The following is a 16,918-nucleotide window of genomic DNA, read 5'->3' as shown; positions in this document are numbered from 1 at the left end:
CCTGCAGTCATAATGCAAACAAAAAACATAACTATGATAATGTATGCACTGTCCCTAAAGTTGATCGGTCCACACCCGAGACGGCTTTCCTTAGAGCCTAGTCTCTATCACCAACTCACCCACCAACTCACTCACCGACTCACTCACCGACCCACTCACCGACTCACTCACCGACTCACTCACAAACTCACCCACCAACTCACTCACCCACCAACTCACCAATCACCAACTCACCAACCAACTCACTCACTTACCTACTCACTCAGAATCCCCTACTCTTCTTCCCTGCATGTATGTCTCTATGCTGTGTCTCTATATATTCAGTAGCACCCTACTACTCACCCGCCTACTCACCGACCCACTCGGTGGCGAGGGCACCGCGGTGGCGAGATGTTAACTACCTCGCCCGGCATGCAGGAGGTCGTGGGTTCCATTGTGGGTTCGATCCCAACCCTGACGCCTGCTGTATATTCTTTGGTTCTTCCGGTAAAGTCACGTGGATAGAAAATAAAATAAATAAAATAAAAGCAAAAAAACACCCCACGACGTTTCCATCGCAACACAAGCGGTCTGATGAAGACCACTAGTAACTAGTTTTGTACAGAACTTCAACATTATCAAAATCAATTGAGTGTCCATGTTGGCACGCGTGTTCTGCCACTGCCGACAGTTGTGTTTGGGAGTTTTTAATATTCCTTTGGCGTTCTTTAAGCCACTTAGTTGAGCTATCATCTGTGGCCAGGTCGCTTTTGAAAGAGAGCCGTATAGCTCAGTGGGGGCTTTACCTAGTAGTGACATAAAACTCACTCGCCTTCTCACCTACCCACTTACCTGTTCCACTCCTCTTCCTCCCTGTGTCTATGCCTCTGCGCTGAGCAACCAGTAATTGTTGAGCGATCGTCTGTGTTTAACTCACGGCGTTTCGGTTTAACGGTCAAACGAATGCAACCGGTAGGTGTGACCCTGAAAAATAACAAAGTTTAATTTTGAGTGGTGGCCTAATGCAACTATTATAATACACTCTGTTTATTTTAAGGCCACAGTTTATTGACGAATGTGGAGTTTGGTGTTGTCAGTTGTGCTTGTACACCACTGTCAAGGCAGTATGACCAAATCATTTGTAAATGTTACTTGTGAGGGTATTGGACCCACAGTAACGAGTTTAATCCCTGACGATGGTTGACTTAGCACCGCCACCATCATCATCTTAGTTAACACTCATCGTCTTATCCGGGGTCGCCGATTCAATCTCCCGGCGTGGCAGTCGAACCAACAGCGATGTAAGTTTATGAAATCCCCTCCAACCCACCACCGCCACCCAGTAACGTGAATGGGTTCAACTACAGTCAGTGGATATAGGTAGAGGTTGCGTGTGGTGGGGTGAAGTGTCAGCAAAGTGTGGGTACTCCCAGCTCTTCTGGCCGGCGTGGGAGAGTAGGTAAAAAAAAAACACTACACAGCTCCCGATAGTAGGGGCTCTTCCACCAGCAGTGCCTTAAAGCCGGCAATTGCAGGGCTGCGCCTTTAATCATCATCGTCACCACCATTTCGTGGGTCTGCACAACTTGTGGGCGCGTCAACAGTGCACACGTTTTTTCAACTCATTGGTCACTGCCATAGGAATGTGTAATTTATGCCAGTGGGTATATGGCACCACCCACACACAACAACAACAGCAGCAGCAGCCATTCACCCCCAATAGGCGGTGACGTCACCACAGTGCTTTGTGCCAGGCTGTGTGCACTCTGAGGCCCAAATGAACGTCATGAAGCTCGCTTGACAATAAGTCACGGGACCAACCCAGGTGTCATGGGACAAGATTCATCGCCAACACCACAAAGACGACGACCACCCCACATAACCTTTCTAAACAGACTGTGCTGTTCGTAAGCACCTTTTAAAGGCCGGCATGGTACAAAGACAAAGATACCGCCCCCCCCCGCTGTATAGCCTGTGACTGTTGGGGCAAGTGCTGTTAGCGAGCACCCATGAAGGTCGGCACGGCACACGAGGGGGTGAGTGGCCAGCACCACGCCCGGCCGCCTTTGTCTCCCTCGTAGCGATGTCTACACACTGCACCAGGTACTCATTTGAAGCCGAGTCGACCTAGGGGAGGCACAGGACCGGTTTAGATAACCGTCACCGGTGTTGGCCGCGAGTGGGAATCGAACCCGGGTGGCCGGAGCCGTAGTGTCGTGGTTAGCGCGCTAACTACTACACCACCACTCCCCGGCATGATACACAAGGGTGGTCAGCAACGCACCATTGTCTTCCCCAATTTTTTCTGTTTACACACCGAATGAGCTACTCATTTAAGGCCGAGCTGACCGATGGGAGACCCAGTACCAGTTCACCAATGTTCGCTGCAAGCGGGAATCGAACTGGGGCTGAGGGGGTTTGCAGTCCAGGGCGCGCTAACCACTGCGCCACCACTCCCAACACGATGCCAGCACACTGAGACACGTACGGCCGCATGAACTGCGCAAGGATTATAAACAGCATTGACGCATCCCATTTAATCACAACCCAAACACGACGTATGCCTGAGCAAACTACTCACGTGGCATTGTCGTGAACGTGAGCCCACAATGCGCAGCAAGCCGGCTCCGGTTACCGCTCGCGTGAGACTCATCTCGATGTAGGAAACCTCTTGAAAACGAGTTCATAAAAGTTAGTTTATAATCCCCAATTGAGGGTTTTATTGGCCAAATATAATGTGTATGGCCGCATTGATTAACTCGCCAGATGGCCCACCAACACTCCCACAGTAGCCTATACACGGGGTACAATCACAAGCAACCTTTGACTGCAATGTACGTGCATTTAAATGGACACCGCACGCACGCACGCAAGTTCCTGTTGTGTGCTGTACGAAGCATCCTGCCGCGGGCGACCGGCTAGCACAGCGGCCTGACAACAGGGAGGAGGTCGCGGTGTCATCTCCCGGTGCGGGAGTGGAACTCACGGCCACGTCTCTTGAATCCCCTGCCCACATGTCCACCCGGCAGCGTAAATGAGCGATATAAATGGGCGCCTTGATCGGCAAGGCGCGCGTGGCGGGGCGCAGCGTGGGTAGTACTCTGGAGGTGTTTCTAGAGCTGCCTCGAGTGGAGGCGCTTCTTCCGGCAGCAGTGGCCCGAGCGAGACATGTGCCGCGGGGCTGCGCCTATACCCCGCGTTGTGCTCGAGAAGCCGGCAATGCACAGGACGCAACACGCGCCTCGAGCTAAGCATAACCTACCTCCCCCCCTCCCAGCGCGGTATGCGATAGGCACGCACACGGCGAATCGCGAGCGTCTGTGAACCATGACCGCAGCAAATATGCAAGCCCGTCGCCCTAATGCACTGGGCCCTTGCGTACACCTCGCTGCTCAACGTTGGAGCAACGTTGGCGTGTTTACTTGGGACTGTATAATCACATTTAGTAGCCGGACGCACGGTTAAAAAAAAAAACCACACCGTTCAAACTCACACGCACACACACACAGTGCAGATACGAGATACTGATGTTAACGCCTCTGACCTGGTCGCAATGCCAGCGAGTTGGACATGGGACGCACAAAACGACGAGAGGATCGGTTTGCGCGATGCGTATTGCAGTTTGTCGGAACAAATTGAAAATAATGTCCGGGTGAGAAATGCATGACATTCACACCGCCCGGGCAAGCGTCCTTCACGTGCCTCCCTCCTCCGCAGAGGCTGACCTTGAAACCGCTGGTACCAAGTCAGGGGCAGGTCCACTCGATGCCGCTTCAGCCCACGTGTCCTCAATTGTCCCCTTCTCTCTCTCCATGCAATCCACTGGGCTCACACAACCCATCCTCGTAACCACAACAGCTCATATCTCTCTTGTATATACCACCCCCTACTATCCGGCCAAACTGGCATTCGCTTGGCCGTGCGGTGTGGCTTGGCGCTTGCGGGCTACGCCATCACACAAGGGATCTTTTGTGAATCCTGAATGTTGCACACTGGCGTAGATGTCCCCTTTTAAAGGGGGTGGAGGGGTCCACGTTTCGCTGGCTTAAGAGAAGGGGCGCCACGGTGGATAGGAGAAGTTAACTACCTCGCCTGGTATGCAGAAGGTCATGGGCTCGATCCAGACGCTGACACATGCTGTTTATCTGGAGTTTGCGTGTCTCTCCCCGTGGAGATGTAAACTACCTCGCCTGGTACGCAGGAGGTCGTGGGCTCGATCCTGACCCTGACGCATGCTGTTTATCTGGAGTTTGCATGTTTCTCTCCCCGTGGTCGCGTGGATTTTTTCTCTCCAGGTTCTCCGGTTTTTCCTTCTGCATCTATAACCGTGCGGTGTTGTGTATTTGGCTGCAATACATTTGCACGATGATCGAGCCCACTCGGTTGAGCGATCATTTGCGGTGATAGCCAAGTCGCTTCTGAATAAAGAGAGCCAGATAGCTCAGTGGGCCTTAAGCTGGTAAAATAAAAAATAAAGCATCTTATAATAGTTGTGTTTGTTAATAGGTGGAAGGGCATCACCGTGGCCCCATGAGCAGCGAAGGGCTCCTCTGACTGTGTGGGTCATGGGGGCACGCGGGGCGGTTACAGGAAAAGCCGCAGTATCGCCTTCTCAGTTACAATGACACACACACACAGACACACACACACACAGACAGACACACACACAGACACACACAGACATACACACACAGAGACACACAGACAGACAGACACACACACACAGACACACACACATACCCACAAACACACAGACACACACAAACACACACAGATGCACACACAGACACACACAGATACACACACACACAGACAAACACACACACAGACACACACACACCTATAGACACACATAGACAAAGACATCCCCGCCCGGCACGACCAAGATCCCCTGTCACCGCTGCCAGTCGGACGCGTGCCGCGTTGGCGAGCACCGAGGCCGGCATTATCATCATCATCAGCAGCATTACCATCAGCATCATCATCAACATCAGCATCACCATCATCAGCAGCAGCATCATCATCATCAGCATCATCATCATCAGCAGCAGCATTATCATCAGCATCATCATCAGCAGCATTATCATCATCAGCAGCAGCATTATCATCAGCATCATCATCAACATCAGCATCACCATCATCAGCAGCAGCATCATCATCATCAGCATCATCATCATCAGCAGCAGCATTATCATCAGCATCATCATCAGCAGCATTATCATCATCAGCAGCAGCATTATCATCAGCATCATCATCAACATCAGCATCACCATCATCAACATCAGCATCACCATCATCAGCAGCAGCATCATCATCATCAGCATCATCATCATCAGCAGCAGCATTATCATCAGCATCATCATCAGCAGCATTATCATCATCATCAGCAGCATTACCATCAGCATCATCATCAACATCAGCATCACCATCATCAGCAGCAGCATCATCATCATCAGCATCATCATCATCAGCAGCAGCATTATCATCAGCATCATCATCAGCAGCATTATCATCATCAGCAGCAGCATTATCATCAGCATCATCATCATCATCATTATCATCATCAGCAGCATCATCATCAGCATCATCATCAGCAGCATCATCATCAGCATCACCACCATCATCATCAGCATCGTCATCATCATAAACAGCAGCAGCAGCATCATCATCACCATCACCATCAGCAGCATCATCATCATCAGCATCAGCAACATCATCAGCATCAGCATAAGCAGCATCACCATCATCAGCATCATCATCATCACGACCACCGCCCCCCCCACCTGCGTTGTAGAAGGCGTCCAGCACGTCCGCCTCCCCGAAGTCGAGGCTGCCGAAGGGGACCGCCTCCAGCCAGGCGCCCACCGTCTCGCAGGCCGCCACGAGGCACAGCAGCCCCGGGGGGACCGACACCGCCACCGCCGACACCCCCTCGGGAGTGAACCCCGCGCCCCCCTCGCCTGCCGAGGCGGCTGACTCCCTCCTGTCGCCCACCCCCCCCGTGGTGGAGGCCGCCGCCAGGAGGGAGGCGGCCGAGGGGGCCGACGGGGCCGTGTCCACGTAGGCTACGCGGAGCTGTCGGCTCGGCCGCGAAGAAGAAGGTGGTGCCGGGTTGTTGTGGTTGTCGTCCATCGCGCGTCGTGACGACGACGACGTTTTAACGACGACGCTGTTGTTGTTGCTGCTCTGGTTGCTGTTGTTGTTGCTGTGGTTGCTGTTATTGTTGCTGTTGTTGCTGTGGTTGTTGGTGTTGCTGTGGTTGTTGTTGCTGTTGTGGGTGTTGTTGCTGTTGTGGGTGTTGTTGTTGCTGTGGTTGTTGGTGTTGCTGTGGTTGTTGTTGCTGTGGTTGTTGTTGCTGTTGTGGGTGTTGTTGCTGTTGTGGGTGTTGTTGTTGCTGTGGTTGTTGTGGTTGTTGCTGCGGTTGTTGTTGTTGCTGTGGTTGTTGCGGTTGTTGTTGTGGTTGTTGCTGTGGTTGTTGGAGCGCCGTGCTATGATCGGTACAGTAACCCTCTTGCACAAGGCGGCTTTGACCACGACAAAGAAGCTCCCTCGGGAACGAGGAGCCGCATGCCGCTGTGGTGGTTGTTGTGGTTGTTGGTGGTGACGGAGTTACCTCCGCAGCAGGGTCCCGGGAGCTCGCAGTTGCAAGGCTGCGCCTCTAGCTCCCTGGAGCGCGAAACGAGCTGACGAGTCGCCTGTAGTTTAAACTTCGTCCACGGACATGTCCCTCTCTTCCTCTCCACCACAACAACCGCCGATTGTTCTTGTTTTAAACAAAAGCCGAGAGAGAGGAAGAGAGAGATCATCAACTCGCTCTCAGCAGCAGCAGCCACGGGCGTGCACAGGTGACGACGACTTGGGGGCCCAGAGTCGCAATCACCTCGCCTCGTGGCCCCTGGAAACGACGTTTCGCTCAGAATCTCCAGCAGACGAAGGAGCGACGATCTGATGATGTAAGATGCGTGACAGTGTCCAGGGTGGAAGACGACGCTTGTGTTGTGTCGAACACGGTACACCCACCTCTGATTTGACGGCAAAGCAGAACGTTCAAAGTACGAGAGCCATTCTCATCATCAGTGCCATCACCACCACCAACATCACCACCATCATCATCATCCTCCCCATCGATGTTCCTCCTCGGCGTCTTAAAATATTCACGGTTAACTCGTGCCCCATTGCATGCCTCTCTAGCCTGGACGGTCACTTTCAACAACGCGAACAACAACAACGTGGACAATGCAGAACTACAGCCGAATTAAAACGTTGACAAAACGGCGCAGCGCGCTCACTGCATTTGAACGTAGCTTGTTGGGTGGGTTCTCTGGATTGACACAAATGTACATCGCCAAGGAAGGAGGAGCAGGAGGGATGATGATGAGGATGAGAGAGAGGGGGGAGTGGGATAAATTTCGCGTGGCTCAATGCGGATGCGTTTTGACGGCCGTGCGAAGCGCGCGATTGGTGCGACGCTTCGTGACCCCCCCCCCTCCCACACACATTGGGCTTGCTCGTGGCCAGTCAGAGAGAGAGAGGAAGTGGGTGGGCCGTGGAGGGCGTGGTGGTGGTGGGTGGTGGTGGTTGGGAGATAAAGGCGGTGGTGGTGGTTGTGGTGGTGGGTGGTGGTGGTGGGTGGTGGTGGTGGTTGGGAGATAAAGGCGGTGGTGGTGGTTGTGGTGGTGGTGGTTGTGGTGGTGGTGGTTGTGGTGGTGGTGGTTGTGGTGGTGGTGGTTGTGGTGGTGGTGGTTGTGGTGGTGGTGGTTGTGGTGGTGGTGGTTGTGGTGGTGGTGGTTGTGGTGGTGGTGGGCGTATCGCGCGCGGGGCGTGTGGAAGCTCCTCGTGCTGCACTGCCAGGCGGCTGGCTGCGAGTGCGGTTGTGGTGGTGGTTGTGGTGGTTGTGGTGGTGGTGGTTGTGTGGAGCGGTGGTGGTGGTGGGGGTGGTGGTTGTGGGGAGCGGTGGTGGTTGTGGGGAGCGGTGGTGGTGGTGGTGGTTGTGGGGAGCGGTGGTGTAGTGGTTAGCGCTACACTGCGCTGCTGAACCCGGCGACCAGAGTTCGATTGCTGCTCACGGTCAACACGGGTGACGATTATCTGAACCGGTCCTGGGCCTCCCCTAGGTCGACTCAGTCTCAAATGAGTGCCTGGTGCGGTGTGTAAAAACATGGCCACTGGGGAGACAAAGGCGGCCGGGAGTGGTGCTGGCCAGCCACCCGCTCGTGTACCGTGCCGGCCTGCATAGGTGCTCGCTAACAGCACTTGCCCCAGCAGTTTGTTAAGGCTATACGCGGGGGATCTTTGTCTTTGTGTGTTTATATTCCTGTGTATGGGTCCTGTGCCTCTCCTAGGTCGACTCAGCCTGAAATGTGGACCTAACAGCAACATTGGGTAGCCAAAGGCGGCCGGGTTTGATGTTGGCCACCCAACTGCATCTTGTGACCTGAATCGGTGCTCGCTAACGACACTTAAATCGAGCGATCTATAAGCGGGGGGAGGGGGGGTCAACATGATTCGCTTTGAGCGTCATCCAGCCGTGTGGGAGCCGGGGGTTGGTGGGTCACGTGGAGATGGAACTCGCGACCTGCTGGGCGGTGGTGGCCAGGAGGTGTCAGCACCACGTGACGCTGGTGGACGGCACCACGTGACGTGTGGTGTGCGGCACCACGTGACGTGTGGTGTGCGGCACCAAACAACATTCCTGGCCGACACTGGCCTAGCCACAAACCGCGTCGGAACATCACAAGGTGTCCGTGGCCCAACATCGCATTCATGAATGGCGAATTGAGACGCAAGGCCACAATCATCGTGCGACTGTGAAACCCGCACTATGGACCATGTGGTAAACACATAGAGACCCATAGAGATACATAGAGACCCATAGAGATACATAGATACCCATAGAGATACATAGATATACATAGAGACCCATAGAGATACATAGAGACCCGTAGAGATACATAGAGACCCATAGAGATACATAGAGACCCAGTGACATGCATCGAGATGCATAGAGATACCCATAGACATGCTTTAAGGGGCCGTCCATAAATGACGTCACGCGATGTTGGCCGATTTTTTATCCCCCCCTCCCCCCCTCGTCACACGGCGTCACAAAGTCAGACCCCCCTCAAATATGACGTCAAAAAGCTCTGCCCCCCCCCCAACCATGTTTCCATTTTGAAAATAAAACATGCTTCAAATCTCTTTAAACTATTGTCATTGTCGTGCGTATTTAATGTGGTGCTGCACTCTGATGTAGAAGGCGTTGGAAAGCTTAAATTTAGCATGAAATTCACTTGAAAATATTCAACGTCTATCTAAACTGCTCAGAATATTGTATTGAAATTATCTTAAATTATAAAATATAAAAAGTAATTATAACTATAAAAAATACTTGAAACTTTGTACTAGAACGAAGCAAAATGGAGAGTGCAATTAGAACAATCACTTATTAATTTCACAGAATCAAAAGCCTTGGTAGAATCATTAGAATCAAAATGTGTAATAACAGTCATAAAAAAAAACATTTATGCTTCTCCATTCTCCCATGGAGAAGCAAAATGCTCCTTCATGGAATTAATAAAAGGTGACCTAACATTGCCCATAGACTCTATGGGCAATGTTAGTCTATGGGTAATGTAAGTCTATGGGCAATGTTAGTCTATGGGCAATGTGAGTCTATGGGCAATGTTAGTCTATGGGCAATGTTAGTCTATGGGCAATGTGAGTCTATGGGCAATGTTAGTCTATGGGCAATGTTAGTCTATGGGCAATGTGAGTCTATGGGCAATGTTAGTCTATGGGCAATGTGAGTCTATGGGCAATGTTAGTCTATGGGCAATGTTAGTCTATGGGCAATGTGAGTCTATGGGCAATGTTAGTCTATGGGCAATGTTAGTCTATGGGCAATGTGAGTCTATGGGCAATGTTAGTCTATGGGCAATGTGAGTCTATGGGCAATGTTAGTATATGGGCAATGTGAGTCTATGGGCAATGTGAGTCTATGGGCAATGTTAGTCTATGGGCAATGTGAGTCTATGGGCAATGTTAGTCTATGGGCAATGTTAGTCTATGGGCAATGTTAGTCTATGGGTAATGTTAGTCTATGGGCAATGTGAGTCTATGGGCAATGTTAGTATATGGGCAATGTTAGTCTATTGGCAATGTTAGTCTATGTTAGGCATATTTGATCAGCTGCACGGCCTCTCGAGAGAGTATGATTACAGCAGCAAGGAAAAATATATACAGTATATAAGATAGGCGACGTTTCAGGCAATTACTCTGTTGCAAATATTAGATATGAGCAGAAGACGTTTCGGGCAACAGCCCTTCTTCATAGCAATGATGTGCTATAAAGAAGGACCATTGCCCGAAACGTCACCTGTTATAAATGTATTTTATTTTGCCACTTGGCGGATGTGAACCATTGTGTGTTTGTTGTATGTGCTGTGAGTTTTGGGTCTTGCGTAATACTACGACACGGCCGCTAGATGGCATGCGAGCACCTTGTGTGAATGTGTGTCACCGACTTGCCGACTGAGCTGGCCCGGCTGAGTGCCGGAGGTTCTCATGCAAGGCGATGAAGCCCACGTGTGTCTAAACTGATGTGGCCAAACTGATGCGGCCAAACTGATGTGGCTAAACTGATGTCGCTAAACTGATGTGGCTACACTGATGTGGCTGAACTGATGTTGCTAAACTGATGTGGCCGAACTGATGTGGCTACACTGATGTGGCTACACTGATGTCACTAAACTGATGTGGCTAAACTGATGTGGTTACACTGATGTCACTAAATTGATGTGGCTACACTGATGTGACCAAACTGATGTGGCTAAACTGATGTGGCTAAACTGATGTGGCCGAACTGATGTGACTACACTGATGTGGCTAAACTGATGTGGCTACACTGATGTGACTACACTGATGTGGCTGAACTGATGTTGCTAAACTGATGTGGCTACACTGATGTGGCTAAACTGATGTGGCTACACTGATGTGACTACACTGATGTCGCTAAACTCATGTGACTACACTGATGTGACTACACTGATGTGGCTACACTGATGTGACTACACTGATGTGGCTACACTGATGTGGCCACACTGATGTGGCTAAACTGATGTGGTTACACTGATGTGGCTACACTGATGTGACTACACTGATGTGACTACACTGATGTGGCTACACTGATGTAACTACACTGATGTGGTTACACTGATGTGGCTACACTGATGTGGCTACACTGATGTGGTTAAACTGATGTTGCTAAACTGATGTGGCTACACTGATGTGTCTACACTGATGTGACTACACTGATATGACTACACTGATGTGACTACACTGATGTGGCTACACTGATGTGACTACACTGATGTGGCTACACTGATGTGGCTAAACTGATGTGGCTACACTGATGTGGCTACACTGATGTGGCTAAACTGATCTGGCTAAACTGATGTGACTACACTGATGTGGCTACACTGATGTAGCTAAACTCATGTGGCTACACTGATGTGGCTACACTGATGTAGCTGAACTGATGTGGCTAAACTGATGTGGCTACACTGATGTGACTACACTGATGTGGCTACACTGATGTGGCTAAACTGATGTGGCTACACTGATGTGGCTACACTGATGTGGCTAAACTGATCTGGCTAAACTGATGTGACTACACTGATGTGGCTACACTGATGTAGCTAAACTCATGTGGCTACACTGATGTGGCTACACTGATGTAGCTGAACTGATGTGGCTACACTGATGTGGCTACACTGATGTGGCTAAATTGATGTGGTTACACTGATGTGGCTACACTGATGTGACTACACTGATGTGACTACACTGATGTGGCTACACTGATGTGACTACACTGATGTGACTACACTGATGTGACTACACTGATGTGGCTACACTGATGTGACTACACTGATGTGGCTACACTGATGTGGCTAAACTGATGTGGCTACACTGATGTGGCTACACTGATGTGGCTAAACTGATCTGGCTAAACTGATGTGACTACACTGATGTGGCTACACTGATGTAGCTAAACTCATGTGGCTACACTGATGTGGCTACACTGATGTAGCTGAACTGATGTGGCTAAACTGATGTGGCTACACTGATGTGGCTAAACTGATGTCGCTAAACTGATGTGACTGAACTGATGTGGCTACACTCATGTGGCTGAACTGATGTGGCTAAACTGATGTGGATAAACTGATGTGGCTAAAATGATGTGGCTACACTGATGTGGCTAAACTGATGTGGCTACACTGATGTGGCTACACTGATGTGTCTAAACTGATGTAGCTACACTGATGTGGCCAAACTGATGTGACTAAACTGATGTGGCTACACTGATGTGGCTAAACTCATGTGGCTAAACTGATGTGACTAAACTGATGCGGCTAAACTGATGCGGCTGAACTTATGTGGCTGAACTGATGTAGCTAAACTAATGCGGCTAAACTGATGTGGCTGAATTGATGTGGCTAATCTCATGTGGCTAAACTCATGTGGCTGAGCTGATGCGGCTGACATGATGTGGCTAAACTGATGTCGCTACACTGATGTGTCTAAACTGATGTGGCCGAACTGATGTAGTGGTGCACAAGCACAGTATAACAACACAACTCAACACATTCGTCAATAACACTGTGGCCTTCAAAGGACAAAATGTGCAAGAGGCGACGTTTCGCTTCAAGGGCCATCTTCATAGCACATCATTTTACGTGATATGAACCAGGATCATTGCCTGAAACGTCACTCCCATTAAACATATCTCTGTTATTTGTGTTTGTGCACGCAATGCCCATGAAGTATCTAATAATAAAATTAGAAGTTGATTTCCTCATATTGAAGATGCAGGAAGCCCGGATTGAATGACATGCAGGCATCGGCACTCTAATTTCACACACACACAGTTCACCAGGGCAATGGGATGCTAATGAAGGCATGAGGGTTAAGGAGGAAAGGTATAACTTAATTTGGCCTCCACTCAGTCCGTCAGCCGTGGGTAAACAGCTGGGCAAGAGATATCCCAATCCACCCACTCCAGTCGCTCACACTCTACCCACCCGTTAAGCTTCTTGCACGCACGCGTATGTATATTGTACTGATGTAGGGAGTTACTTGGTGGAGTGGTGGCGCAATGGTTAGCTGCGGTCGACGTCCAGTGGCGAGTGATATCCGAACAACCAGGTCCGCTGTTATGCACCCGCCTTCAACCAACCCGCGCTAAACCAGCGTGGTGAAATATGGTCAAACAACCCACCCCCCAGGACCGACATGGCGTGCGGAGGCCTTCATCCAGCAGTGGACCGACAAAACAGCCGCACATACGCGAATTGAATCGCATCTGAATGTGCCAAAATAAACCTACCGGATGCTACAGATTATAAGGCGCTACAGATAGCAAGACGCACCCCGCAATTGTGCTAGGTATCAAATTCAGATATATAACAAAAATCTGGTGACACACATCTACCGGATTATAAGACGCACCTAAAGTATAGGGTCAAAGTGCGTCTTATAATGCGGTAACGTTTAGTCGTTGGTGTTATTGTTTCTGGGATGGTAGCCTATGCATAATGCGGTGATATTGATGAGTGTGGAAAGTTATTCATACGTGTGGAACGCAACGTGAAAGTGGCATTGAACGACTCTGGATATTAAGGTCATCATAAGAGTGGACCTCCTCTTACCCGCGACCCTATTGCCCGCGACCCTATTACCCGAGACCCTATTATCGGGCGACCCTACCATAGTCTCACCAATAACCACCCGGCACCATTCGCCAGTGCAAACACTCCCAGCTGCCAACAACAAACATCGCCTGTGTATTCTCCGCAGGCGGTTGTGGAAAGTGCCGCTAGCCAGACGGGCACGGCGCACAAGGGGGTGGGTGGCCAAACACCACGCCCGGCCGCCTTTGTCTTCCCAGTGCTGATGTGTAAACACCGCATCAGATACAGTACTAATTTAAGGTTGAGTGGACCTAGGGGAGGCCCGGGACCGGTACAACCATTTGCTGCCATCATTATTGGTCGTGAGCGGGAATGGAACTAATTCGGGTAGCTAACCACTGCGCCACCGCTCTCAACAAGGATAATAAAGATCCCCCATATAGCCTTAACATACTTTTGAGGCAAGTGCTGTTAGCGAGCGCCGATGAATGCCGGCACGGCACACGAGTGGGTGTGTGACCAACACCACGCCCGGCTGCTTTTGTCTCCATAGTAGCAATAATTGCACATAGCACCAGCTACTCATTTGAGGCTGAGTCGACCTAGGGGGAGGCCCAGGATCGGTTCAGATAATCGTCACCGGTGTTGGCCGTAAGCGGGAATTGAATTCAGGTCGTGAGGTTCGTAGCGCAGCATAGCGCTAACCGCTGCGCCACCGCTCCCCACACACGGACGTCCATAGGGGCAGAAAAAAAAAGAATTCTTCCGTCGAATCCTTGGCATAGCTCCTGCGCTGTGGGTCGAGTGTGGGGTTCACGCGGAGGGCAGCGTGATGATGATGATGATGCATTAGCGTGACTTCATTTGTTCGCATTGAATAAAACTACGCAGCAACCAAGTTTGGAACGATTTCGCGATCTCGCGGGGACGGTAAAGAAACCGAATTGAAGGCACTAATTTAATGAGGAGGTTCCGAGCCAAACGTCCCTTTTGGGATTAGCTACAATCTGCCGTCTGTTGGCGTCCTCCGGGCTAAAGCAAACTTGCATTCAATGTCTTAAGTCGGACCACCACACGTCAGCCTGGTGGCGGTGGTGGTGGTGACGCTGCTGCTGCTGTTGTTACTGCACGTGGCTGCTGACTACTACCCAGCACTGTGGAGGCAGCGACAGCAGCGTCAGCGAGGGATGGTGGATCGCCGGGTGCGAAACTCCCTGCCACCCGCGGGTGGGTGTCAAGGAGGCGCTATAACCCTGGCTTGCCACAAGGTGGTCTTTCCGTGAGCCTGTACATGAGTGTTTGTTGAACTTCTACTTCAACAACTGTGCCCATCGGAGGTGAGGGGGAAGGACAACAAACTGAACACAAAAATCAGTTAAAAAGAAATGAGTTTGTCAATCAGGATGATTTAAAAGCGCACAGCCCCAGTGGCTTCCTAAATCCGAAGCAGGAGCGTTCCAGACGGCCGCAGAAGCACATCTGCAAGCGCGCGATGCGGTGACCACCGCCTTTAGGGTCCCCACGTGCGTCTACGGCTTGCCAGAGAACGGCGGGTACGGCAAGATGTGGACTCATCTCCACGTGCTTCCATCTGTACGGAGATAGAGTGTTGTTTGGGTCTTCTCCGGGCGCTCCTGTTTCTTACCGCGCCAATAATAAACCCTCGTCGTGAGCTGGGGCTGAACGCGCCTTCAAATTATAATTATAATAGACAAATTATAATAGACGCAGAGATGTAAGTCTCACTGGCTATTGTCATGGCCACTAATAGACTGGAGAAGGTGGCGCACGACGAGTGGAAGTCACCGTCATAGCGAGAGACACTGGGCACTGCCGGATGAAGCTAGTGCGAGGCCTGTAGCATTTGTTATAAAGGGGCTCTAAATAAAAAAAACACATTAAAACAAATAAATGTTTAACTAGCACAGTAAAGTAATTGTATTTTTTTCATTTGCTATACAGCCAGATCATACGACAAATCGCTAACCTTAAACACCCAGTGTTTCATAAAAGTTTAAAGCAGTATAGTACTATAGTAATAGAGCAAGTGCAGAATCACTGAACCGGAATCGATAGCTTGAAAGCATTTAGCGCGGGGGCCCTTGAAAGTGCGGGGCCCGTAGCTACTACATGTGTAGCTACTACATGTGTAGCTACTACATGTGTAGCTACTACATGTGTAGCTACTACATGTGTAGCTACTACATGTGTAGCTACTACATGTGTAGCTACTACATGTGTAGCTGCTACGGACTCCCTCGTGTGCGCTGTCCCAGCCCTTCATAGGTGCTACTCGCTGACAGCAAATGCCCCAAAAGGCTGTTAAGTCGATACGGGGGATCTTTGTCTTTGTGTGTGTGTTTGTGGCCAAGGGTTCAGTGTTGTTGAAGGGCATTAGTGTGAAATTAGGCGCTGCGCGCTGGGTATGCGGGGGACTTGTTATTGTGTGGAGGGAAGCGGTGCCGTCAGGCAGCAGTCCACACCTGCACACCGACAGCCCAGAGGTGGTAGCCCTCCCAAGGCAGCGTGGTTCTTCACCTTTGCTGCAGCCTCGCACCCCTCTGGTTCTCAATCGGTACAACAAGTACAATGTTGATAAACACGTACAGGGTTTGATGACACGAAGTAAGTTGTTACTACGTGCCCGTGCTTAGTTTGTGTTTGCGATGATCTACCTTCTAAAAAAGCTGTCCATGTCCCGCACCCCCAGAGAGGGCATCTCGCACCCGCAGGGGATGCAGCGTGCACCCCCCAGGGTAAGAAGAGCCACTGCTCTAAGCAAACTACTCTCAACTAAACGATACGAAACTACTTGATTCATGTACCAGTTGAAGCCCTCTGAGCTATATAGCTCTCTTTCAGAAATGATAGAAGTGGTTTATCATGGATAAACCGACCACGGTGGAGAACACGCAAACTCCAAATACACAGCAGGTGTCAGGGTCGGGATCGAACCCACGACATCCTGTATACCAGGCGAGATAGTTAACATCTCTCCACTGGGGCGCCTACTCACGGATAGCTCCGTGAAAGTGCCTGCTGTCTGTGAGCGCGTCTCCCCACGTCTCCGTCTCCCCACGTCGTCCCACGTCCCCCCACGTCTCCCCACGTCTCCCCACGTCGTCCCACGTCTCCGTCTCCCCACGTCGTCCCACGTCCCCCCACGTCTCCCCACGTCTCCCCACGTCTCCCCACGTCGTCCCACGTCTCCGTCTCCCCACGTCTCCCCACGTCGTCCCACGTCTCCCCAC

General features: G+C 50.8%; 1 protein-coding gene across 2 annotated transcripts in view; it reads right to left on the bottom strand.

Moving 5' to 3' along the window:
• Positions 1-7,398, bottom strand: part of LOC144733580 (mitogen-activated protein kinase kinase kinase 5-like) — a 41,072-nt gene extending 33,674 nt beyond the window's left edge. Inside the window, exon 1 of one of the 2 annotated variants that reach the window (XM_078615596.1) lies at positions 5,763-7,398. In XM_078615596.1, the coding sequence (XP_078471722.1) occupies positions 5,763-6,111 (349 nt within the window). In that variant the 5' untranslated portion in view covers positions 6,112-7,398. Of the gene's footprint in view, positions 1-2,560; positions 2,695-5,762 lie in introns of those variants that run through there. The other variant, XM_078615597.1, reaches the window with a different exon arrangement.
• Positions 7,399-16,918: the final 9,520 nt, after the last annotated feature.

This window comes from Lampetra planeri, chromosome 47 (genome assembly GCF_965212315.1).
Source record: "Lampetra planeri chromosome 47, kcLamPlan1.2.h2, whole genome shotgun sequence".
NCBI classification, from domain to species: domain Eukaryota; kingdom Metazoa; phylum Chordata; class Hyperoartia; order Petromyzontiformes; family Petromyzontidae; genus Lampetra; species Lampetra planeri.
This window is presented reverse-complemented; position numbering and strand designations above follow the sequence as displayed.